The sequence below is a fragment of the Lissotriton helveticus genome, chromosome 2_2, assembly GCF_964261635.1.
Source record: "Lissotriton helveticus chromosome 2_2, aLisHel1.1, whole genome shotgun sequence".
Lineage (NCBI taxonomy): Eukaryota > Metazoa > Chordata > Amphibia > Caudata > Salamandridae > Lissotriton > Lissotriton helveticus.
The window spans coordinates 306367118-306391554 of record NC_136060.1 but is presented as its reverse complement, the minus strand read 5'-3'; the positions used below and the strand labels follow the sequence as shown (position 1 = coordinate 306391554).

At 47.5% G+C, this 24437-nt stretch overlaps 1 protein-coding gene across 2 annotated transcripts in view; it reads right to left on the bottom strand.

Annotated features, from left to right (window-relative positions):
- The window catches only part of BOD1L1 (biorientation of chromosomes in cell division 1 like 1), a 500752-nt gene that overhangs the window by 13477 nt on the left and 462838 nt on the right, over positions 1-24437 (bottom strand). Inside the window, exon 18 of one of the 2 annotated variants that reach the window (XM_078678462.1) lies at positions 11760-11894. In XM_078678462.1, coding sequence (XP_078534588.1) covers positions 11760-11894 — 135 coding nt within the window. Of the gene's footprint in view, positions 1-11759; positions 11895-12104; positions 12164-24437 lie in introns of those variants that run through there. The other variant, XM_078678463.1, reaches the window with a different exon arrangement.

Here is a 24437-nt window from a genome sequence, read left to right as displayed (position 1 = left end):
TAATTAATTCTGAGAAAGTATATTTTGTAATGTAATGTATAAAGTAATTTAAAAAATAGAATATCTAAAAATAAACAGTTTAAAAAAATTTAATAAATCAGTATCAAGAAAATAAATATAACAATTAATACACTTAAAAATTGTCTTTTACAAAACCTTTGAAATTCACTGAAAAAACCATAGGTTTCAGATATGTTATAGTTAGGAATTAGCATTTTAAAAACCTTTGAAATTCACTGAAAAAACATAGGTTTTAGGGGCGTTATAGTTAGCTGGATATTTCACTCGTACAAAACCATTGAAATTCCTCCGTTATAGTTAGTTGTACTAACTATAACTCGCACGCCCGGAATCCACTGCTGATGATGTCACATATTCCATCATTCATGACATGGTCAGTGACATCACTGATGCCATCTCAAATGACATCACTGATGACATCATCCACGTGACATTCTGATACACCTCATCATACAGTAGCATAACCTTTCAACACTCATTATAAAATATGGAGTACCATGTTTGACACCATTGATTCACCAATACGAGTTTCTAAAAACCCACTCAGTGATTCCTACATCTACACACACATCTAAACAATTACCTATAGATTCACTCATACATGCTAACAAAGATCAATAGAATACTATTAAATATACTTATACACCTACATCAACATTACACACCAGCACACATCCTATTCACTTATGCAGTCATCCTACTCACTTATGCAAACAATTAATCATACTTACATTTACTAAGCTACACACTTATACAAACACCACTTTATTTATTCATATAGATAGTAACTCATACTTAGTGTGTTTTAAAATGACTATTACAAGATTACAGTTTTCGATAGTCACTCATACAATCACTGAGTTTTATGTATACTTATTTATATACAACAACTGTCACATACACTGCCTTTTCAATTTCTACTTTGTTGGACATGTATCATTGAGAAATATATTTACTCATGACCACACCCATAAAGAGATTCACTCACTCAAACAACTATTTCCACATACAGTCTTAACCTCATATACCTACTAAATGCACGAGTTACTTACCTTCAGTAACGATATATCTGTAAGAAACAGTAGTTAGTGCTAGATTCCTTACCGTAGACTATCCCCAGGCGTCAGACTGGATCCGGAAAGTTTTGCGTAGAAGTGCCCCTGTGCGTTGGTAGGAGTCGTCTGCGGCTCCACGTCCGTCGTCGGCGCCGTGGTCGCCGGGATGACGTTGTCTGAGTACTTAGACGCCGCCCTCGCGCGCTGACGTCAGTTCTTGTACATAGCTTTCCGCGCCAGGAACGCAGAGCCATGCCAGAGACCGAAACTGGTGCCATGAAACTAGGGCCCTGAAAGGGATGTCCTTAACCCTAGTTATCGGTTCGCAGAACGGGGAGGATGGTTGGGGCGGTAAGAAATCTAACACTAACTACTGTTTTACAGATATATTGTTACCGAAGGTAAGTAACTTGCGCATCTGAAAGAAACAGGTTAGTGTTAGATTCCTTACCTTAGAATAGATACCCCAGCAATACCAACCCCAGTGGTGGGTCTGCAAACCAAGATCACACCAGAAAGTCCTGGAGAACGGAACGGCCGAAAAAACCATCTCTCCGGACTCGGCTGTCCAGGCAGTAGTGTCTACCAAGGAAGCCTACGTAGCTGCCTGACAGATGTCCTGCAAGGGGACTCCCCGACCCAGGGCAGTTGTAGCCGCCGTGGCCCAGTTGCCCTGATGCTGTGCCCACTGAAACTTCAGGTCCCAGCCAGCATCCGCCACTGGGCGTGATGCACCAGAAGGATGCAGGAGGCCAGCAGCCCCAGGAGCCGCAGCGTCAACCTGACCGAGACTCGGGATAAAGGCTGAAAGATCTGAATCAGAGCCTGAATATCCCGAACCCGCTGTTCGGGAGGATAAACCCGAAACTGCGTTGAGTCCAGGACCGCTCCGATGAAAAGGAGCTTTTGAGAGAGGCACAGGTGTGACTTCGGCACGTTGAGCGAGAACCCCAGCGAGTGCAGGAAGTCGGCCATAGTCTGGAGGTGGGAGACGACTGTCTGGGGCGAGTCCGCCTTCAACGACCAATCGTCAAGATAGGGGAACACTAAAACCCCTAATCTGCGAAGATGAGCTGCGACCACCGCCATCACTTTCGTGAGCACCCGTGGGGCGCTGGTAAGGCCGAAGAGGAGCACGGTAAACTGGAAGTGCTTGTGGCCTACTGTGAACCGCAGGTAACGCCGGTGAGTCGGCAGGACGGGGATGTGGAAATAAGCATCCAGTCTTCTGGGTCCAGGGCAGCTAGGACTTGAGCCAAAGTCAGCATCTTGAACTTCTCCTTCCGGAGGAAGCCGTTGACGTTCCATAGGTCCCCTTTCCAGAACTCCCTTAAGGTGGGGCAAGTCACGCCTATACTCAAGAAACCTACAGCTGATCCGTCTGACCTAAACAATTATCGGCCCATCACCAATATCCCCACCCTGGCCAAACTGCTGGAGAAATGTGTCCAACTCCAACTAACAAAACACATTGACCAATTTGACCTCCTCAACCCTCATCAATCAGGCTTCCGAGCGAAACATAGCACGGAAACAGCTATGACACACATCATTGATGACGCCCTCCAAATTCTTGATCGCAATGAGTCCTGCCTCCTCATCCTTCTTGACCTCTCGTCAGCATTTGACACGGTCAAACATGAGAACTTGCTGGAGCTGCTAAGCACTAGAATGGGGCTATCGGGAACTGTTCTCAATTGGTTTTCGTCCTTCCTTCACAACCGGTCTCAGAGGTTCAAGATCGACAATGTGCTATCTACTCCTGTGCCTGCAGATCTAGGTGTTCCACAAGGATCCTCCCTCTCCCCAACACTATTCAACCTCGTCATGGAACCGCTCGCCACCTTGCTCCAAGCATCCAATGTTCAATTCCATATGTACGCCGATGACACACAACTTTACCTAAAGTTACAATCCCCGGAAGATATCAAACATCTGAATTCCACGCTTATTAACACTCAATCTTGGCTGGCAGAAAATCACCTCAAACTAAATGCTCTGAAAACTGAGTTCCTACTCATCTCACCCCCGGCGAAAATTTCCTCCACCCAAACCTGGCTCAACAACCTAACAGCACTCAATGTCCAACCTACCATCGTGGACTCGGCGAAATCCCTTGGCATCACACTCGACGCCAAGCTCAACATGCAGCAGCACGTTAGCAAAGCCACAAAAGCAGCTAACTTCCAAATTAACACACTGAGGAAAATTAAACCCTTCCTCCCTGCCAAAGACTTCCAAACTGCTGTACAAGCTTTAGTCATCCCTCGAATAGACTACGGAATTGCAGCCCTCAGCGGACTCCCGCTATCCACAACAGCACCCTTAAGAGCCTCCCTGAACGCTGCCGCGAGACTCATTACTGGCTCAAGAAAGCATTCGCACATATCCCCAGACTTAAAGTCTCTAAAATGGCTGCCTTTTGAAGCCAGAATACAGCTAAAAATTGCAGTTATGACACACGCGGCCGTGCACCACAAGGCACCAAACTACCTCGCTCAAAAGTTGTCTATATCGGGAGGTTCGAGATCCAATAGGAGTACAAAAAATCTACTCCTGAAACCTCGTAGATTCAGGAAAGTGAAAACATACAAGCGCTCCTTCTCAGGAATGGCACCCAGGATCTGGAATGCGCTCCCTCCTGAAACCAGGCTTATCTCCTCCACTGCACTCTTCAAGAAAGAGGTGAAAACCATCCTTCTGGCCAAGATCTCCTGAACCTTATAGGTGTTGGATCAGAGACTATGCATTGCCTTGTATCACTGCTCACCCTGTCCTTTGGCACTATACTTCTACTTGATGGGGGCACTACTACGCTACTCTCTTACTACCGACCAAGATATGATACACGTTGGTTTACTGATCCACTTTCCCGATGCCCCACTCATTATTCTCTCTATACTAAATCATTGGTATAAGCCACCCACACACCCAAGGGGTACCTGAAGACATCTGTAGTAGGATCAATGACTTGTGCTGTCCTATACTACTTCTTTACCTGATTGTATATTGATTTGTTTTATGTATGTTATTATTATCCCTGTTTATTACCATGTTATTGACTATTATACTGTTCCCATTATCTCTGTTGACTCCTACTGCCCCTACCCTGTCTTTGTGAAACGCTCTGATATCTGTAAGGATCCTGTTCGCGCTATATAAAACTTTGAATAAATAAATAGGTCCAAGATAGGGCGTAGGCCCCCTTTGGCCTTCTTGGGTAGCAGAAGGTAGTGGGAATAGCAACCACGTCCTACTTCTGGCCCAGGAACGCGCTCGACAGCCCCTTTAGCCAAGAGGGCCGTAACTTCCTCTTGGAGAAGTCGCAAGTGATCCCCCAACATGTGGTGGTACGGCGGTGGCAAGGCTGGAGGGGTCGCCTCGAAGGGGAGGGAGTAGCCCCTCCAGACGATTTGCAGCAACCACCTGTCCGATGTGATGGCATCAGGGGGCTCCTTTTTAGCCAAGGAGTAACAGACCTTGATGCACAACACGACCTACAGAGAGATGGTTCGTTTGTGCACCGCCTGTCCCTTCATCGCACCCACGTAACCAACAAAGAGCTGGTCGTCCACCCGGAACTGGCGTGAGCGATCAAGGTAGAAGGAGAGCGCACGTTTTGGGTCTAGACGGTGGAGCCTCTCTTCCTCCTTGGAAGGATGCGGAAGCGGAAAGAAGGTGGGCAAGGTGATGGAATGCCCGATGTGAAAGGCTGTGACCACCTTGGGCAGGAAAGAAGGACGTGTTTTCAACACAACTTTTTCCGGATGGACAGAAAGGAAAGGAGGCTTAGAAGATAGAGCCTGGAGCTCACTCACTCTCCTGGCAGAGGTGATGGCAACCAGGAATGCAGTCTTAAGAGTTAGAAGACGAAGAGGGCAATTGTGAAGTGGGTCTAAAGGAGCGCACATCAGATAGGTTAGAACAAGGTTCAAGTCCCACTGAGGCATCATGAAAGGAACAGGAGGAAACACGTGCGTGATGCCCATCAAGAATCTATTTACAACAGGGGACTTGAAAAGAGAAGGCTGATCAGGAAGCGTCAAGATGGCAGAAATGGCAGAGCGGTAGCCCTTAGTGAGTGCCCAGAGCAGAGCCATGCTGGGCAAGAGAAAGAAGGAAGAGGAGAACCTCTGAAAGGGGGGCAGAGAGAGGATCCACAGCCTTTACTGTGCACCATGCCACAAATTTGTTCCACCTGCAGGCGTATACCGATTTTGTGGAGGGACGCCTGGCTGCCAGAATCACATCACAGACTTCAGGAGGCAAGTCAAATGGCCTCAACTGCCGCCGCTCAATCTCCACGCATGTAGGTGGAGACTGGACAGGTTCGGGTGGAGGACCGTCCCCTGCTGCTGCGAAAGAAGGTCCTCCCGAAGAGGCAGACGAATCGGAGGATCGACTGACATGCTGAGTAGCTCGGGATACCAGAATCTTCGTGCCCAGTCAGGAGCCACAAGAATGACTTGGGCCCGGTCGCGCCTGATCTTCTTCAGCACTCTGGGCAGCAGTGGTATAGGCGGAAAGGCGTACAACATACCGCAGCTCCACTCGCGGCGAAAAGCGTCGCCGAGCGAGTGCTGCCTTGGAAATTCCAATGCGCAGAACTGAAGACATTGCGCATTCTCTTCGGTTGCGAATAGATCTAACCAAGGCTCTCCCACTGCCGAGAGAGGCCTTGCGTCACGTCCGAGTTCAGACGCCATTCAAGATCCATCATGCACCGGCGGCTGAGTTCGTCCGCCCTGGCGTTCAGAGAACCTGCCAGGTGTTGAACCACCAGGGTGACGCCCTGGTGTTCCAGCCATGTCCAGAGGTGCCGAGCCTCCTGACAAAGGGTCCACGACCCCACCCCGCCCTGTTTATTGCAGTACCACATGGCGGTGGTGTTGTCTGTGAACACCTGCACTACACTTCCCCGGACAGAGGGAAGGAATGCCTTCAGTGCAAGCCGGATCTCCCGCAGCTCCAGAAGGTTGATGTGGAGCCGGGACTCCGCCGGAGACCAGAGGCCTCTGATCTCCCTCTATCCCATGTGGCCCCCCCATCCCAGGAGGGACACATCCGTCACCATGACGTGCTCCGGTTGGGGTAGAGAGAGATCTGCTGCTGACCCAATCGCGGTTCGTGAGCCACCACTGCAATTGTCTTGCAGTGCCCTCCAAGATCCGGACGTGGTCGGACAGGTTGCCCTGATGCTGTGCCCACTGAAACTTCAGGTCCCAGCCAGCATCCGCCACTGGGCGTGATGCACCAGAAGGATGCAGGAGGCCAGCAGCCCCAGGAGCCGCAGCGTCAACCTGACCGAGACTCGGGATAAAGGCTGAAAGATATGAATCAGAGCCTGAATATCCCGAACCCGCTGTTCGGGAGGATAAACCCAAAACTGCGTTTAGTCCAGAACCGCTCCGATGAAAAGGAGCTTTTGAGAGGGGCATAGGTGTGACTTCGGCACGTTGAGCGAGAACCCCAGCGAGTGCACGAAGTCGGCCATAGTCTGGAGGTGGGAGACGACTGTCTGGGGCGAGTCCGCCTTCAACGACCAATCGTCGAGATAGGGGAACACTAAAACCCCTAATCTGCGCAGATGAGCTGCAAGGCACCAAAATACCTCGCTCAAAAGTTGTCTATATCGGGAGGTTCGAGATCCAATAGGATTACAAAAAATCTACTCCTGAAACCTCGTAGATTCAGGAAAGTGAAAACATACAAGCGCTCCTTCTCAGGAATGGCACCCAGGATCTGGAATGCGCTCCCTCCTGAAACCAGGCTTATCTCCTCCACTGCACTCTTCAAGAAAGAGGTGAAAACCATCCTTCTGGCCAAGATCTCCTGAACCTTATAGGTGTTGGATCAGAGACTATGCATTGCCTTGTATCACTGCTCACCCTGTCCTTTGGCACTATACTTCTACTTGATGGGGGCACTACTACGCTACTCTCTTACTACCGACCAAGATATGATACACGTTGGTTTACTGATCCACTTTCCCGATGCCCCACTCATTATTCTCTCTATACTAAATCATTGGTATAAGCCACCCACACACCCAAGGGGTACCTGAAGACATCTGTAGTAGGATCAATGACTTGTGCTGTCCTATACTACTTCTTTACCTGATTGTATATTGATTTGTTTTATGTATGTTATTATTATCCCTGTTTATTACCATGTTATTGACTATTATACTGTTCCCATTATCTCTGTTGACTCCTACTGCTCACCCTGTCTTTGTGAAGCGCTCTGATATCTGTAAGGATCCTGTTCGCGCTATATAAAACTTTGAATAAATAAATAGGTCCAAGATAGGGCGTAGGCCCCCTTTGGCCTTCTTGGGTAGCAGAAAGTAGTGGGAATAGCAACCACGTCCTACTTCTGGCCCAGGAACGCGCTCGACAGCCCCTTTAGCCAAGAGGGCCGTAACTTCCTCTTGGAGAAGTCGCAAGTGATCCCCCAACATGTGGTGGTACGGCGGTGGCAAGGCTGGAGGGGTCGCCTCACTTTCGTGAACACCCGTGGGGCGCTGGTAAGGCCGAAGGGGAGCACGGTAAACTGGAAGTGCTTGTGGCCTACTGTGAACCGCAGGTAACGCCGGTGAGTCGGGAGGACGGGGATGTGGAAATAAGCATCCTGCAAGTCCAACGCCACCATCCAGTCTTCTGGGTCCAGGGCATCTAGGACTTGAGCCAAAGTCAGCATCTTGAACTTCTCCTTCCGGAGGAAGCCGTTGATGTTCCATAGGTCAAAGATAGGGCGTAGGCCCCCTTTAGCCTTCTTGGGTAGCAGAAAGTAGTGGGAATAGCAACCACGTCCTACTTCTGGCCCAGGAACGCGCTCAACAGCCCCTTTGGCCAAGAGGGCCGTAACTTCCTCTTGGAGAAGTCGCAAGTGATCCCCCAACATGTGGTGGTACGGCGGTGGCAAGGCTGGAGGGGTCGCCTCGAAGGGGAGGGAGTAGCCCCTTCAGACAATTTGCAGCACCCACCTGTCCGATGTGATGGAGCGCCAGTGGAGGAGGTGATGGCGAACGCTGCCCCCCACTGGCGCCGAATGGGCCTGAAAACTCGGAGGATTTTGAGGCAGATGCTGCGGGGGCGGGTGTGGACTGACCTTGCCGGTGTCCCCTGGCACCGCCACGGCGGTTATCACGTCTGCGACCGCGTTGAGGTTGGTTCTGTAGCCTGTGGCTAGCTGGACGTGTGGGGGCGCCCCTTCTTTGGCCACGAAAGGGACGAAAGGAGGAAGATTGCTGGCGTTGGCCGAGGCCCAAGGACTTGGCCGGAGCCCTGGAGTCCTTGAAACGCTCCAGCGCACTATCCGCCTTGTCGCCAAAGAGGCGACGGCCATCAAAGGGCATGTCCATAAGGGAAGCTTGGACATCGTATGAAAAGTTGGCGGACCTCAGCCAGGCGTGGCGGCGAACCGCCACCGACGTTGCAATAGCTCTGCCTAGCGAGTCCGTGGTATCCAGTCCACACCGAATGGAATATCATGCTGCATCCCGTCCCTCTGCCAGGGCTTGGGCTAGCTTTGCCTGGACCTCCGCCGGGCATTGCGGCAGCACTTCCACAACCGTATCCCACAGAGAGTGGGAGTAACGGCCCAAAAGGCAGGTGGTGTTAACAGACCGCAACTCCAAACGAAGTGAGGAGAACAGTTTCTTGCCGAACTGATCATAACTTTTGGATTACCGATCCAGAGGGGCGGTCGGGAATGCGGTCTGGGAGGTTGAAGCTTGGATCACTCGGCTCTCAGGGGTGGGGTGAAGGGACAGGAAACTGGGGTCGCCCGGAGCCGGGCGGTGGCATCGGGCCACGTTCTGATCTACAGGAAGGCCCGGTAGAGGGCTTGCACCAGGTGCCCAACAGAACGTCCGTGAGGGCTTCATTAAACGGCAGGAGAGGCTCCGAGGAGCTTGCCTGCGGTTTGAGCACCTCAGTGAGGAGGTTAGTCCTCACGGCCGCGACTGGGAGCTCAATAGCCAGGGCCTTGGCTGCCCTAGTCAACACCATGCTGTAAGCAGCCCCCTCCTCCATAGCCACGGTAGGAGGGGAGACAAAACCAGTGTCGGGTGAAGTGTCCAGACCACTGGCCTCCCAAAGTTCGTCCGCCCAGTCCTGGCTCAACTGGCACAGCAGTGCCAGAGGGTCCTCAGACACCTCCCAATCCCCCTCGTCATCCATCTCCTGGAGGTCAGGAATAAAAGATGGAGCCAGGTCATAGGTGAAGGGCTCACCGATCGGCGAAGACTGCGCCAAGCAGCGCCGATCCGATGCCGGACCGGGGTGGGGATCGGGGATGATGCCGTCCGGGTACGGCGTTGGGGGCGTCACCCTTGGTGACGGCGCCTGGAGAGGGGTCGTAAGGTCAACCGGCATCGTCACGGATCTAGGCCTGGATCCTGAGGAACCCTGCGGCGTCGGGACCGGAGTCGTCAATGGCGCTGGGGCCGAAGCACCCGACGGCACCGGGGCCGAAGCCGCCGGCCCGCTTGGGCTCCCAGACGGCCGTGTCTGGGGGAGTCAGAAGAGCAATGTCGCTTCTTCGACTTCTTGTGCCTCGACTTATCTGAGGACTTGGAGCCCGACGAGTGGTGTAGACTCGCTGAGCTGTGATGACTGTGGTCCCTCGACCTCCTCCTGGACCGGGACCTCGAGCGGCCCGGGGCCGACTGCCGGATCTCGAGGCGCTTACGGGACCGCTCCTGCCTAGCCTTCGACGTCAAGGCCCGGCAGTCGGGGCACGACTTGTCATCGTGGTCGGCCCCGAGGTAATAAAGGCACCGACGGTGGGGGTCGGTAACCGACATCAAGCGGTTACAGTCATCGCAGGGTTTGAACCTGGGCATCGCTAACGGCACCGGAGTCGAGGATCGACTGCAAAAGATCCAAAAGAGATCGAAAAAGTTAGTAAAAAATTAACTAGGAGTACTGCTCTTCCCGGATCTGCGCTTGCTGGTGTGGAAAAAAGAAGAACTGACGTCAGCGCGCGAGGGCGGCGTCTAAGTACTCTGACGATGTCATCCTGGCGACCACGACAGACGCGGAGCCGCAGACGACGCCTACCGATGCGCAGGGGTACTGCTACGCAAAACTTTCCGGATCCAGTCTGACGCCTGGGGATATTCTAAGGTAAAGAATCTAACACTAACCTGTTTCTTTCAGATGAACTATTTACACATCTTTGGACAGTCACACACATCCCACCCAATCACACACATATTCACTATCCCATACAGATACTCACTTAACTAATCAATAACTAATATAGACTTTCACATAGCTAGTAACCAACTTATGTAGTAGTTTACACAACACGAGATAGTGATACAGATATTCACACAGTTTAATCACTATTCCATATATTTAGTGAGACACTTTAAATTAGTCACTTAGACAGTCAATCACAGTGCTGCTAAATCATTCATCCAGACACTTATACATCCACTTAGTCTTCAATACAGATTCCTATATATATAATACTTTTTTAAATATAGAAGCAAACCACATTAACTGGATGATGTCATTTGAGATGTCATCAGTGATGTCACTGACCATGTCATGAATGATGTAATATGTGACATCATCAGCAGTGGATTGCGGGCGCGCGAGTTATAGTTAGTACAACTATCAGGCAGATGCATCAAAGAAAATACCGGAGGCAAACGGCCAGTTTCTCAGAATCTGGCCGTTTGCTCCCGGTATTTTTGCATTTGGGATGCATCATCCCAAATGCAGAAATCGCAATTTAAGGAATCTCTAAATAGCGATTCCTTAAATTGCTCTTGCATTTAAGGAATCCCAAAATGAGATTCCTTAAATGCAATGCATGAAACCCCAAAAAATAGCGAATTCGCTAATAGGGGGAGCAAATTACCATGAAGTTGAACTTCGTGGTAATTTGCTAAAACTTTGAAAAATGCACTTTTGCGCATTTTTCAAAGTTACATGTTGGGCACACACATGCCCTTAGGGCATGTGTGTGTGTAACATTTGTGCACAGGTCCATTTCAGGGGTGCAACAGGGTGTCCTTTGGACACTCTGGCACCCTTGAAATAGCGGAACATTAGCGATTCGGTAATAGCTAATCGCTAATAAGGAATGGCTTTCCCATTCATTCCTATGGGCCGATTAGCTATTACCGAATCGCTAATAAGGAATCTGTAGGAATTGCTATTAACATTGCGATTCCTACATGCATCCCGTTTTGCTAGTCTTTAATAGCGATTCCCTAAAATTCGCTATTAAGGACTCGCAAAACATAACTTTGATGCATCTGCCAGTATAACGGAGGAATTTCAATGGTTTTGTACGAGTGAAATGTCCAGCTAACTATAACACCCCTAAAACCTATGGATTTTTTTGTGAATTTCTAAGGTTTTTTAAATGCTAATTCCCAACTATAACATGTCTGAAACCTATGGTTTTTTCAGTGAATATATATATATATATATATATATATATATATATATATATATATATATATATATATATATATATATATATATATATATTCCTTGTCCATTATCAACCAATATTACCTTCCCTGTTACCAGAGCAATCAGAGCTGTCCCCTCCTTTATGTTTATCCCATTTCTGCATCACTGCTATGATATTTAGCACCAACTCAAGGGCCTCCCTTATGCCCTAAAGATTTAGTACAGGCTAAAGATTTGTACTCACCCTAAATGGGAAGATTTTGTAGACTTGCTATCGACTGTTAACTTTTCTTTTGCTGTCCGTCGGTCTCTTGAAGATATGGGATCGGGAATGTCAAGTTTGGATGCTGCACGTGTAGTGGGCTTATGAGGTTGTTTTCTGAAGTAAACAAAATTGCATGGCATATCAAGGAAATGAAACGTCAAAGACATTAATGCAGAATTTGCTATTTAGTAAGGAAAAGCATGCAACTGACATAAAAAGGCATCAACCCCAGTAATGTTTTACAAACAGAATAAGGAACAAGCTAGTGACAGTACTTAACATCTACAAATAGCCAGGGCACACCAAATTATGTAAAAAACACACCTCTTTCCCAAATTCTGAAAACATCTTCTAGAATCTTCGCCACAGGCATTTAAAGTAACCTAATTTGAAGAAGAGGAAACGTACTTTGTTTTCAAATACACTACAACTGCCACACTTTGCATATGTGATAAAATGCAACCATTGGTAAAACATTTTAGAATGCAAGTCTATGCAATGCTTTAGGGTGAAACCTATTGGTATGTGCGCTACTCTGTGTTACTTGGGTAATTTTGTTCGAAATCAGGGATTATTATAAAGGTGGTAGAAGATCTTTGGCTCATCACTTGCAGCTGTGGCACAAATGTACAGGTTTTCATCAGAGAAATGTGTGAAGAATACGAACATATATATAAAAGCCCCCTTTCTCTAAATAAAAAAACAAAGGTAAAAGTGATGTTATAGTTATGAGTTGGAATCACACATGAGCTAATGAAAAATCATTGAAACATACCAGTTACAGTAAACTAACTATAACCTGCTACCCAATCATGCCACCCAGTGTATGGACGACCCCTGCTGTGCACAGTGTTCAGCCATGTGCTGCTGGAATTGGCCACCGGGCTGGGCCTTTGGCCAAGCCATACACGCCCCTCCATGTGTGACCAACACCCTTGGCCTGGCCCTATGCCTAAACCCTGCCAACCCCTACCACATATGACCTTCGTCTATGCATGCCAACCTGCTTTCTTTTCTCCTTTTTTTAAACAATTTTTCAGATACTTTGGTACTCCAGCAGTACCTGCCACGCAAGCTTCCACAACATGGTACTGAGCAAGATTCCTCTGTAAAGTACCATAGTACGAATAGAGGGAAGACTGAGGCTTGAGCACTGTGCGAGTACTGCCGTAACGCATGGGATGGCCTCTCTGGATCTTGTGAGTACTGTGGTACCCAGAACCAAAACTATTTTTTTTAATTTTGTGCAAAGGAGCCCTTTCCTACTATACCCCTTTATAGCACCTTATTGATAAGAAAAGAAAAAAAGTTTTCAGGACAGAGGAATCGAGTCCATGGGTCCTGTAATGACAGGCACACCAGTTTCGGAACCTTTTGCCACCAGCTAATCAGATCCCGAAGTACCATAGTACCTTCCTGTGTGCTATATTGGACTATCAGAGGAAAAATGTGCCTGGCCAATGGAATTTGACAATTCTTTACTACATTTTTGGTACCACAGGACTTCTGCAGTACCTAATGGTCCGGATATCACTCATTTTTCCAGGAGATTAATCCTTTCATGATCACCCCCTAGCATCTTTTAAAATGATAATTTCTCAAAAATTGATTAAGAGATTGACAACAAATAATACAAATTCACACAATTTCTGAGTAGACTACTACAATTCTGCAAAGTTTATCTGGTGTAATTCCATTCAGCTCTTTTTTTCATTATATTGGAAAGCTACATTTTTAATGGGGATTAAAATGGACAATGAAGTGAACTCCCCTTTTTTCTGAAGCAGCCTAAAACTTTCTATGAAGTAAGTGATTTTTGGGGGGAAAGTTTCATACACATGTATATTTTCAATGAAAATCCCAAAGGTTTAGACTAAGTTATAGTTAGGGGAAAAAAAGTTTGTATACAAAACCAACAAACTACACAAACCTTAGAAAGGTTGATTTACATGTCTTGTTATGAATGCTATCATTTAACATGCTATAAGTGATGTAATATGAAAGGATATAAGCAGTGCAGGGGGAAGGTGCAAGGTATAGTTAGTGTATTGTGGCTAGTGAGTTGACAACACTGTTAATAGGAGGTGAGTGAGTTATACTGAGTTTTGGGTGAGACGCAAAGTATACCAAAGTTATAACTATAACTTTATCATTTCTAAGGGTTGTGTACTTCAAATGGGTTAATTAATAACTACAAGTGAGCCTTTGTTTTTTGTCATTTAATTTCACTGTTTTTCATTTTATATAAAACTGTGTCAAACCATGGAGTGAAGTGTTGTTGTGAGAGGTGTAATCGAGTGGCATGGAGCGGAATATAGTGCTGTGGAGTGGCAAAGAGTGTGGCAGAGTGTCCTAGAGTGGAGCAGAGTATCATCGAGTGGAGTGTTGTAGAGTAACAGAGTGTACTGTCGTACAGTGGAGTGTAGTAGAGTGGCGTGTCATACAGTAGAGTGGAGGGGCATACAGTAGAGTAGAGTGTTCTAGTGTGTTGTGGAGTGTTGTAGAGTGGAGTGCGGGGGAGTGGTCTAGAGCAGAGTAGAGTGTTGTAGAGTGGAGTGCATAGAGTGGAGTACAGTGGTGTAGCGTGTCATGGAGTGCTTTCGAGCAGAGTGTCGCACAGTAGAGTGGAGGAGAGTATCGTACTGTGTATTGTCAGAGTATAGTGTCCTACAGTAGAGTGTGGCACAGTATCATAGTGGAGGGCCACACAGTTGCGTAAAGTGGAGGGGCATACAGTGCAGTAGCGTTATCTAGAGAATAGTGTTGTCGAGTGGCATAGAGTGGAGTAGAGTGTTGTAGAGTGGAGTGGTATAGAGTGGAGTACAGTGTAAGAGTAAAGCAGAGTGTTGTAGAATTTTGTAGTGTCAGAGTGAAGAGATGTAGAGTGAGTGTTGTACAGTGGCGTAGAGTTGTAAAATGAGGTACAGAGTAGAGGTACAGCGTAGAGTGTTGTGAAGTGAGATACAGCATACAGTGATGTAAAGTCTGATAGAGTGAAATGACAGAGTAAAGTGGTGCAGAGTAGCATAGCACCGAGTGGAGTAAAGTTTCAGAGTGGAGTGGCGTGTTGTATGGTGTTGTACAATGTCATGGAGAGAGAGAGAGTGGAACACAGTGTTGTGGAGTGGCGAAGAATGGTAGAGTGGAGTGTAATAGAGTGGCAGATGAGTGTAGTAAAGTGGCGAGTGTGTCTGAGTACAGAGGAGTAAAGTGGGGTGCAGTGGTGTACAGAGAGTTGTGTAGAGCGTCATAGTGTGTCAGAGTAGAGCAGAGTGGCCTAAAGTGGAGTAGCGTGTCACAGAGTGGGATAGAGTGTTGTAGAGTGGAGTATCAGAGTGAACCAGAGTAGGGTCGAGTGGAGAGGCCTACAGTGGAGTAGAGTGTTGTCGTGGATTTACAAAGTGGATTGGTGAACATGGTTATGGCATACAGTGGCCTACAGTGTAGTAGCATGTCCTAGATTAGATTGGAGTGTAGTGTCTGAGTAGCGTATCGTGAAGCATCTTAGAGGGGAGTGGAGTACCACAGAGCGGAACAGTGTAGAGTGGAATAGAGTGGAGTGGGGTAGAGTGGCGTGCAGTGTAGTGGCGCACCGTGGAGTGGCATGTTTTAGAATGCTGAGGTGTGTTGTAGAGTGGAGTGTCAGGGAGTGTTATGTTCATTTTCCATCGATTTTTTTAGACAAATGTAGCGGCAAAATGGCTGAATACTTGGTTTCTATGCAAGACATACCTTATTCTTATGTTTATAACCTTATAGGAAAACATAAGGCACTTTACCAAATTCTGAATTGTGCAAAGAATTTTTATAGTATATATTTTTTAAAAAGGTAACTGAGTATCGAGGTCCCATACATCTATACATTTTGAAACTCAATTTCTCAGGAACGACTGAAAAGTTAAACACCAGATCACAAAAGCACGCTTTCTATGTGAAAATATAGCTTTCTGCTAAATTTGGTGAAAATCCGTTCAGCGGTTTTGCCTGTGACCATGTCTACATTTTCTGTGAGAAATTGCATGGGGAAAACGTGTTTTTCGGAGCCCCTTTTTTCTCAGTACCCTCTTGATGGATCCCCTGAGACTGGAAAAGCCAGTTATAGGTAACTGACATAAGTATAACTTGCACCACTGTGATGCACTGCTTATGACGTTATATTACATAATTGATTACTTTTTTTGTATTTTAAACAGTAGTGCTTTTTCAGTGACTTTCAAAGGTTAATGCAAGTTAAAATTCTTACTACTTCATGTATTACTCCACGTTAAACATTACATACATAGGTATATAATCACTCAAAAATCAAAGGTTAAAGAAACGAAATAAATTCTGTGAAAATTTCAGTGACAACGTAACGTTTTAAACAAAAAAAACACTGAAATTCACTATAGTTACCTCAAGAACTATAACTCATGCCCTGCCATGTACAGCGTTGTCATCAATGCGGACATTTCAGATGTTTAAGACGCTATCAGTGATGTCACTGTCCATGTCATGAGTGAAGAAAATTATCAGTGCATGCCAAGGGCGGAGTCGTAGTTATAGTTAACCGAGATAACTATAACTGTGGCGTGGGGTTGACCATAGGGCCTGCCTGCGGTCAGACAATGTGGCCAGCACCTCAATAGCAGTCCAGACTCTGCCTTCGTATGTGCATGGCGTGGGTTTGGAGCAGGCCAGACCATGAACCCATTCCCCCTGCATTGACTCATGGGCACCAGAAGGGGAGGGGGAATTGGTTATGTTATGTTATGTTTGCTTCGGTTTATATAGCGCCAACTCACCGGCAGGTCTCAAGGCGCTCATGACCGAAGGACAGAACTATTAGCAGATCGGAAAGACCAGTAACATAATGCGGACTAAGTTGAACCCAAAGCCTCCCTGAATAGAAGTGTTTTTAACGATTTCCTAAAACGCAGAAGATTGCCTTCTTTGCGAAGGGACTCGGGTAGTCTGTTCCAGATTTGAGCAGTTAGAACAGAAAAGGATCTCCCACCCTTTGTTGCTAGTTTAAACCGTGGGCAAACTAACAGCTGAGCATCAAAAGACCTCAGCCTTCGTTCAGGTTTATACACCTCCAACCGTTCTTTAATATAGGCAGGTGCTTGTCCATAGATTGCCTTCTGGGCCGTGCATAAGCTTTTGAACTCTGCCCTTTGCCTAATAGGCAGCCAATGAAGGCTCTGTAACAAAGGAGAGGCGTGGGATCTTCTCGGGAGCCTGAAGATGAGTCGTGCGGCGTCATTCAGGACAACCTGCAATCTATTGGTCAAGATTTTCGGCAGACCTAAATAGAGAGCATTCCCGTAGTCCAGCCTCGAGATGATTGTAGCAGAGACTACCGTGCGAAGCATGGACGGGGAGAGAAGAGGAACAAACTTACGCAACTGCCTAATTAGACCAGTACAAGTCCCCACAACGGAGGAAATCTGGCTGGCCATTGACAGTTCGCAGTCAATCTTAATACCAAGACTTTTCACCTTGTCACATGGTATTGGGGTGGGACCTAATTCCTGGGGCCAATATAGATCACTCCAGGGGGAACTTATAGTCGAGACCACTAAAACCTCAGTTTTTTCAGGATTAATTTTCAACAGATTTGCAGTCATCCAACTGACTGCATATCTGAGAATATCCTGCGCGTATTTCTGCGCGGAGACCGTATTGTCTATGCTAAGTAGCAGCTGGGTGTCGTCAGCGTAATTAAACACACGGCAACCCATATTGGCCAGGGAGTTAATCAATGGTTATAGATAAAGATTAAACAATAATGGGGATAGTGCGGAACCCAGTGGGACTCCGCACGTCAAGTTACCCACCTCCGACATGCCGTCCCCCAGCTGAATCCGCTGTGTCCTTCCCAACAGGAAGGATTGAAGCCACTGAAAGGCCGAATCCCGAATTTGGCCAGTCTATCCAAGAGCAGGGCATGGCTGACCGTATCGAACGCCGCTGATAGATCTAAAAGTATCAGGGCGCTCGGTTTCTCGCTGTCAGCCATCCCTCTAAGCTCATCCAATACCGAGAGCATCACCAACTCGGTGCTGTGGTGTGCACGAAACCCTGCCTGACGTTCCTGGAGGAGATGGTGTGACTCCAGAGATGAGGCCAGGGACTTCAGCACATGTTGTTCTAGGATTTTGGACAAGAACGGGAGTTGGGAAATGGGCCTATAGTTTTTCAAAATAGTGGGGTCGGCTCCTGGCTTCTTTATCAGAGGCTTCACTCGTGCTTCCTTGAAACTGGCAGGTAACAGCCCTGTTTCCAATGAGTTGTTCAGAATGGAGATGATGTAATCTTCTAGAATAAGGCGTGCCAAACGGAAGACACTAGGGGGCATGGATCTGCCGGAGAGCCTGATTTAGTTTTGCTCATAAGTTGCTCAAGACTCACCGGATCTATCAATGGGAACTTTGAAATAAGGACTTCCGAAGGGGTCTGGACATCCTGTTATATGATAGATCCAGTCACAGTACCATTCCTAATATCACAGAGAATGGTTTCCACCTTCTCCAGAAAGTAGTATTGAAACATATTACAACTAATTGTTGTTTCAGTGTTTTCAGGTTTTTTGCTCAGCTCTGTTAATATTTTGAATGTTTCTTTCTGAACATTCTCAGCCTGCTTTATACGGGTTTCGTAATATTTTACTTTAGTAGCCAGAATGAGTTTTTTTTATGAGTTGAGCGAGTTTTTATACTGCTCCCGATCCCCTACATCTTTTGTTCTCCTCCAGCTTCATTGGTGAGGGGTTTGTTGGTTGAACACAGGGCCTGGGTGTCATTTAAGTAAGGCAGACCTACTGACATTGTCCAAAGATCAGAACACCCAAAATATTAAATGTAGCACTACTGGATTTATGAAGGAATAAAGATATCAACATTTATAAAGCGCATGTATGGTCTTTTTATTTCAGTAATTCACACAGTGCGATGTTTAAAAAAAGTAGTCATAAAAATGTATTAAAGTTTAATTTAAAAACTCCTGCATGTCTTCGAGTATTATTTTTTATTACATTTTCAAACTACAAAGTGCAGCCACAAAACCCACCACAAAGGGGCACTGCACTAAAGCTGAAGATCACAGAGTTCCAGCTAAAAGTGCATTGAAAAATATGGTATGCTCTCCCGGGGTCATGGATTCAATGTCCCAGAAATCTTACTCCCTGCAACCTCCCGCCCCCACATTAAAAAAAAATGCTTGGTGTTGATGCTGTACCTTCTACGAGATGAACTTAGCTGAATCTTTTTTAGAAAAAAGCTGTTGCAAGACATTATGGGATTCTCCTTGCAGAAAGCAGTGAATAGTAAATTTACTATATTTTTTTTTAAAATATATCATTTTATAAGTCTCCTGGTGCCCCCCCCCCCCCCTCCCGAGACACCCTTTTTATGTCGAGCTAGACAGCACAGCTGTCTCTTCGAGACCTGCTGTGGGCATCAAGTCAATGCCCTTTCTTGACATTGCTTTTCATTTGTCCCTGTCAGTGTCCTTCAAAAATGGTCAGTCCTGCCTCTTTGTCCCTTCTTTCTCTCTTCTGTTCCTCCCTCAGAGCAGGGGCTTAGTACCGTCTCATCCCACTCTGGTTCTTGATCTGTTCTCTGGTGGACTATTTTTTTTCTTGGTTTCCTGTTCTGTTAGTTTGTTTTCAGCTTCAGCTCGCTAGCAGCTTACATTCAAATAGAGCATTCTTCGTCCCACCTCCTGTTAATGCTAGTTGTGTTACTGCTGCCTCCTGTCCCATTGCTTGTTTTTTTTAAAGTTTCCATCCTTGTTTAAGAAAGCTGCTGATTAAACTTTCCACCCTTGTTTCTTTCTCTAAGAGCCTTCCTCAGAAGTGCCTGTGTTTTCACTTTCTCCTAGGCTTAGAGCACGTTTCAGTAAATCATGTTATCTCCTCCCATTGTTGAGCATACAAAGACTGAAACCAAATGTCAGATGCTGGGACCCTATTTACTTTTGTTCCTTTGACTTCAGATAAAGACAAGATTGCAGACGGGAGAGGAGCTTACTAGGAGAGCTTCACTAGCTTGGTGACCACTTTGCTTAATATCCCTGTTTTAGCTCCATCAGACGCCTTATCAATCTATAGGAAAGAAGAAATATTCTACGAGTAACATGAACATTTTCACTGTTTATCTCTACTACAGCAGGGCAGTCTGCAGGGTCCAGAGATCAGAGTGCGCCTCTCCATCTGGCATGGCGACAGAGCTCGGAGCCCAGGGACAACGCTGTCACGGCTGCCGCTGACGGTCCCCACCGGAGTGCCATCGCAGAGTGCTGTCTGCTGACTATGAGCTACTCTAGGGTGCTGGCTCGTCCAATGTGTTGGGAGTCGATTGCAGGCACAGGAGCGCTCTGGAGACCGGGACGCCCCCCCCCCACCCTACCGTGATCCCCTCCTCCCCTGTATTCATCAGCGCTGGATCATTCGCAGGATAGCAAGTGGAAATAGAATGACCCCCTGGGCCTCCTCTCGACAACGGAGGGAGGGATGCCAGCTCTGATCAGAGGCCAAGAGGCAATGAGGCGCCTATAACGCTGAGGGGCTCGGGACCTGCGCATTGAAGGAGCTCAGCAGGCATAGTCTTGGCTCACCACCACCCCTCTGTATTGCCGAGCGAGGCTGGCACATACCAAGACGAAGGCAGAGGATTGCCCTAGATCGCGTCTCTTGAGATCACAGCAGATTCAGGTGGGTCCAGAGCACCCGCTCTGTTATCATTTTTAGGTCTCGCTGAGCCATTCCGTTAGCAATGCTTGCAAGATATAAAGTAAGGGCTTTGAAAAGTGCTCCTAAAATGCGGATTGGGTACAGTGCATGTGAGTACAACCACGTGCATTGTGCACAGCTTCCATTTGCCACCAGACACTTCGTGCACGTGCGCCGCGCACTGCCTCTGCTGCTACACGCATTCAGCTAACCAGGCTGCACACCCCCTCACCCCCCATATGCACGCTCGCCAATGTCCCTCCCACCCTTCCTTTAATCTCCGCTTTTCTTTGAACTTTCAGCACGAGTTCTCACAGGCTCCTCCTGCCCCCTTCCTTTAATGGCCCTCCCCCTCCCCAGCACAGAGCGCGCATCGCTTGTTTATTTTAATTTTTTTTATACCCAACCCTGCCGCATACTATAGCCCAAGCACGTTATTTAAGCCACTCCCTTTATTACATTACCCACGCTGCTGGCGTTATCCTTTCAATCCACCTTTTGCTGCTGTACTGTCCCTCACATTTTAGCAAATTAAGGCGTTACGTGGGGTTGTTAGGGCAGGACGATGGTAGGTGGTATTGCAAGGTAATTCACCCTTCACCCCCTCTCAACCCATTGTAACCTCCTTCAGTGCTGTGCACCCCTTCATACACTCGCACATAGTTGACCATCGCTGCGTGCTCTCTTCAGTGAGGCCAGGTATTGGGTGGGCGTACATCAGCCGTAGGATGTGACTACAGGCCAGGTAATGTCCCCCAAGTGACTTGTGTTCCCACTATCTTTCAGCAGCTTGGGCCTGTTTAGTCCCCCCATGCACCCAAATGTGCTGCATTATACCACATAATTTGGCCTCTTTTATTTTTATATCCAACCCTGCCACCTACTATAGCCCAAGCCATCGTTGCTGCTTATTTATCTTATGCAACTAACAACCATTGACAAAGCCAATAGACCCGACTTATTGTCAGTATGCTGCTACTCGTATCATATATCTGGATGCAATGACAGAAACAGCCAAAATACACGTGGGGCAGCACACTAAGCTAAGCAGGATGGATTTTTTTTTGCGCCTTATTTAAGCCACTCCCTTTATTACATTACCCACGCTGTTGGCGTTCTCCTTTCAATCAACTTTTTGCTGCTGTACTGTCCCTCACATTTTAGCAAATTAAGGAGTTATGTGGGGCTGTTAGGGCAGGACGATGCTAGGTGGTATTGGAAGTTATTTCACCCTTCACCCCCTCTCAACCCATTGTAACCTCCTTCAGCGCTGTGCACCCCTTCACACACTCGCACATAGCTGACCATCGCTGCGTGCTCTCTTCAGAGAGGCCAGGTATTGGATGGGTGTGTCTCTTGTTAAGGGGCGTCATTCATTCCAGTTACCTTACACAAGGTCACATTCATTTTTATTGTCCTGGGAATATTAGCTTATTCGTACAGAACTATAGGATGTTTAGCGACTCCGTGACTCGAAACCGATTCCCAGTTCTAAAGTCAGCAGGTCTGGCCATTACACCGCATCCTGGGGTAAGGGGAGAGGGGCAGGCAATGCCACATGGAGGCTCAGCTCGTCATCGGCTCGAGGTGTGAACAGGACCTCGGGCTGAGCCAGAGCCAGGCATCTCCCCCCCCACCCCATCCGTCCAGTATTCAGGGAGCTGAGCCGAGCCTGCCAGGACCTATCTACAGGCCTCTGCTCTGCTGATGTGGACGGCATTAAACGAAGAGTGTACTGTAAGGTGATGCCACGAGTCCTCGCTTCCTTCCTGATGGCTCTGCGTACAAGGCGTCTCTTCTTCTTCTGTGTACATCTATCTCCCGTAGCGCCTCGCTCTGCACACAGCTGCTTTCTCCTAGCGCTGCATACTTCTAGCTCACTAAAGCCTCACAAAAGCTTGACGATGAGTTCAAGCGCATTGGAAGCCCTTTTACAATAGTTGACTAGTTATCTTCCGGCTTCCGCCCCAGTCAGAGCACGGAGACCGCCCTGTTGGCAGTCGTGGAGGAAAGCCGGACACTTCTGGATGCAGGAGGTGCAGTGGCCATCATCCTCCTGGACCTAAGCGCAGCCTTCGACACAGTGAATCACCAAGTCCTGATTCATCGGCTGAGCAGGTTGGGAATTGCAGGTACTGCCCAGAACTGGTTTAGCTCCTTCTTGGAAGGCCGCACGTTCCAGGTCATCGGAGATGGCAGGAGCTCCAACCCCCGCCCCCCTCAGTGCGGCATCCCACAGGGCTCGTCGCTGAATCCCACCCTTTTCAATGGATACATGGTTCCACTAGCGTATATCACGTCCCCATACGGTATCCAGATGGTCACCTACGCTGACGATACCCAGTTGGTGGTGGCCTTGAATCAATCTATCCCTCACTCCCCCACCCTAAAATCATGCCTCACCGAAGTCGTAAACTGGATGGGGTCCTCCCACTTGAAATTGAATGGTGGAAAAACCGAGATCATGACCCTTGGCAATTTTGACAACATTGCCCTCAGCACCATCTGGCCATCATGCATGTGCCCAACCCCCACCCCCGAAATAAAGAGCCTGGGCATCTGGCTAGACAACAAACTGACCTTCCAAACACAAGCCACCAAAACGGTGGCTACATGCTTCGGCCTCATCAGAACAGCAAGGAAGGTCCATCCCCTGCTCCCCCCCCCCCCAAGCTAGGAAAATTATGGCCCAGTCTATCGTCCTCTCGAGACTAGACTATTGTAATGCGCTTTACCTGGGTGCCCCCGTCTCGGTCATTAACTGACTACAGATCATCCAGAACTACGCAGGTATACTGCTCACTGGTACTCCCAAAATCTCCTCGGCCAAACCCGCCGTGCGCCTCCTTCACTGGCTCCCCGTAAAAGAGAGATTAAGCTTCAAGTCACTCTGTATTGTCCAGAAGTTTCTCCAGGGCAAAGGGCCGCCCCTTCTCTCAGCCATAATCCACCCCTATAAGGCCAGGAGGACACTGGGTTTGAACGGACTTCGTCTCCTCGCCACCCCAAGAATCACCCGAGCCAGGAGTGGCAGTAGATTGTTCTCCCTGAACGCAGGCAGACTGTGGAATGCCCTACCTCTGCAACTCCGAAACCAACCCAGTCATGTCATCTTCAGAAAACAGCTGAAAACCCTCCTTCCCGTAGCCAAGCGCTTTATAAATGTCTTTTTTATTTCATTTCATCTTTCATTTGTTTATTGGTGCATTCGGATGTTAAACGGGTACTGCTACTTAGGTGAAATCTTTGCCCAGATGGTGTTACTGTTAGTAAAAAAGACAAAATAGTTAAGTAATATAACAAAATGTGTTGCATTATGCCGCATAATTTGCCTTTTCTTGCCATATAATTTAGCTGCAAACTTTGGTCCATCACTGCCACATACTCCCAGTGGTCCTAGACATAATGTTCTAGTTAGACCACTATTTCTGTCAGGAGAGTTTAAAAGCTCAGAAATTGACATGTGCATACTTTTGTAATCGTCCAGCGTAGGGGCGGCATGTCGGGGTCTCACACATGACCTATTTTGCATCGATTTTCTCACATTCCGGTAGTTTTTTAAAATACAGTTAGGTAATTTAGGTGGCTCTTGGACATGTCACAGCAGCTTCTTTTGGCGTCTCAGGTATAATCACCCTTGGATCTCAAGAGGCTAACTCTCGGGTCTCACCGGAGGGTCACTTTATTATCTCACGTGAAGATCATTTGAGGATATAATGTGAGGGTCACTTTAAGAGCTAACATGAGGGTTATTTTATTAAATGCTTTAGATTTCACAGGAGGGTCTCCATCAGCCGGCCAATTAATCAATGTACTGGTACACTACTTTTTCCCAGTGGTGATAGATGCAAAGCGGAAGTGTGCCTGGGATTTATTGAAGCTTAACAGCAGTGCAAGGTATAACTCGGACGGAACGTCAAGGGGGAGCAGGGAGTCTGGAAGCA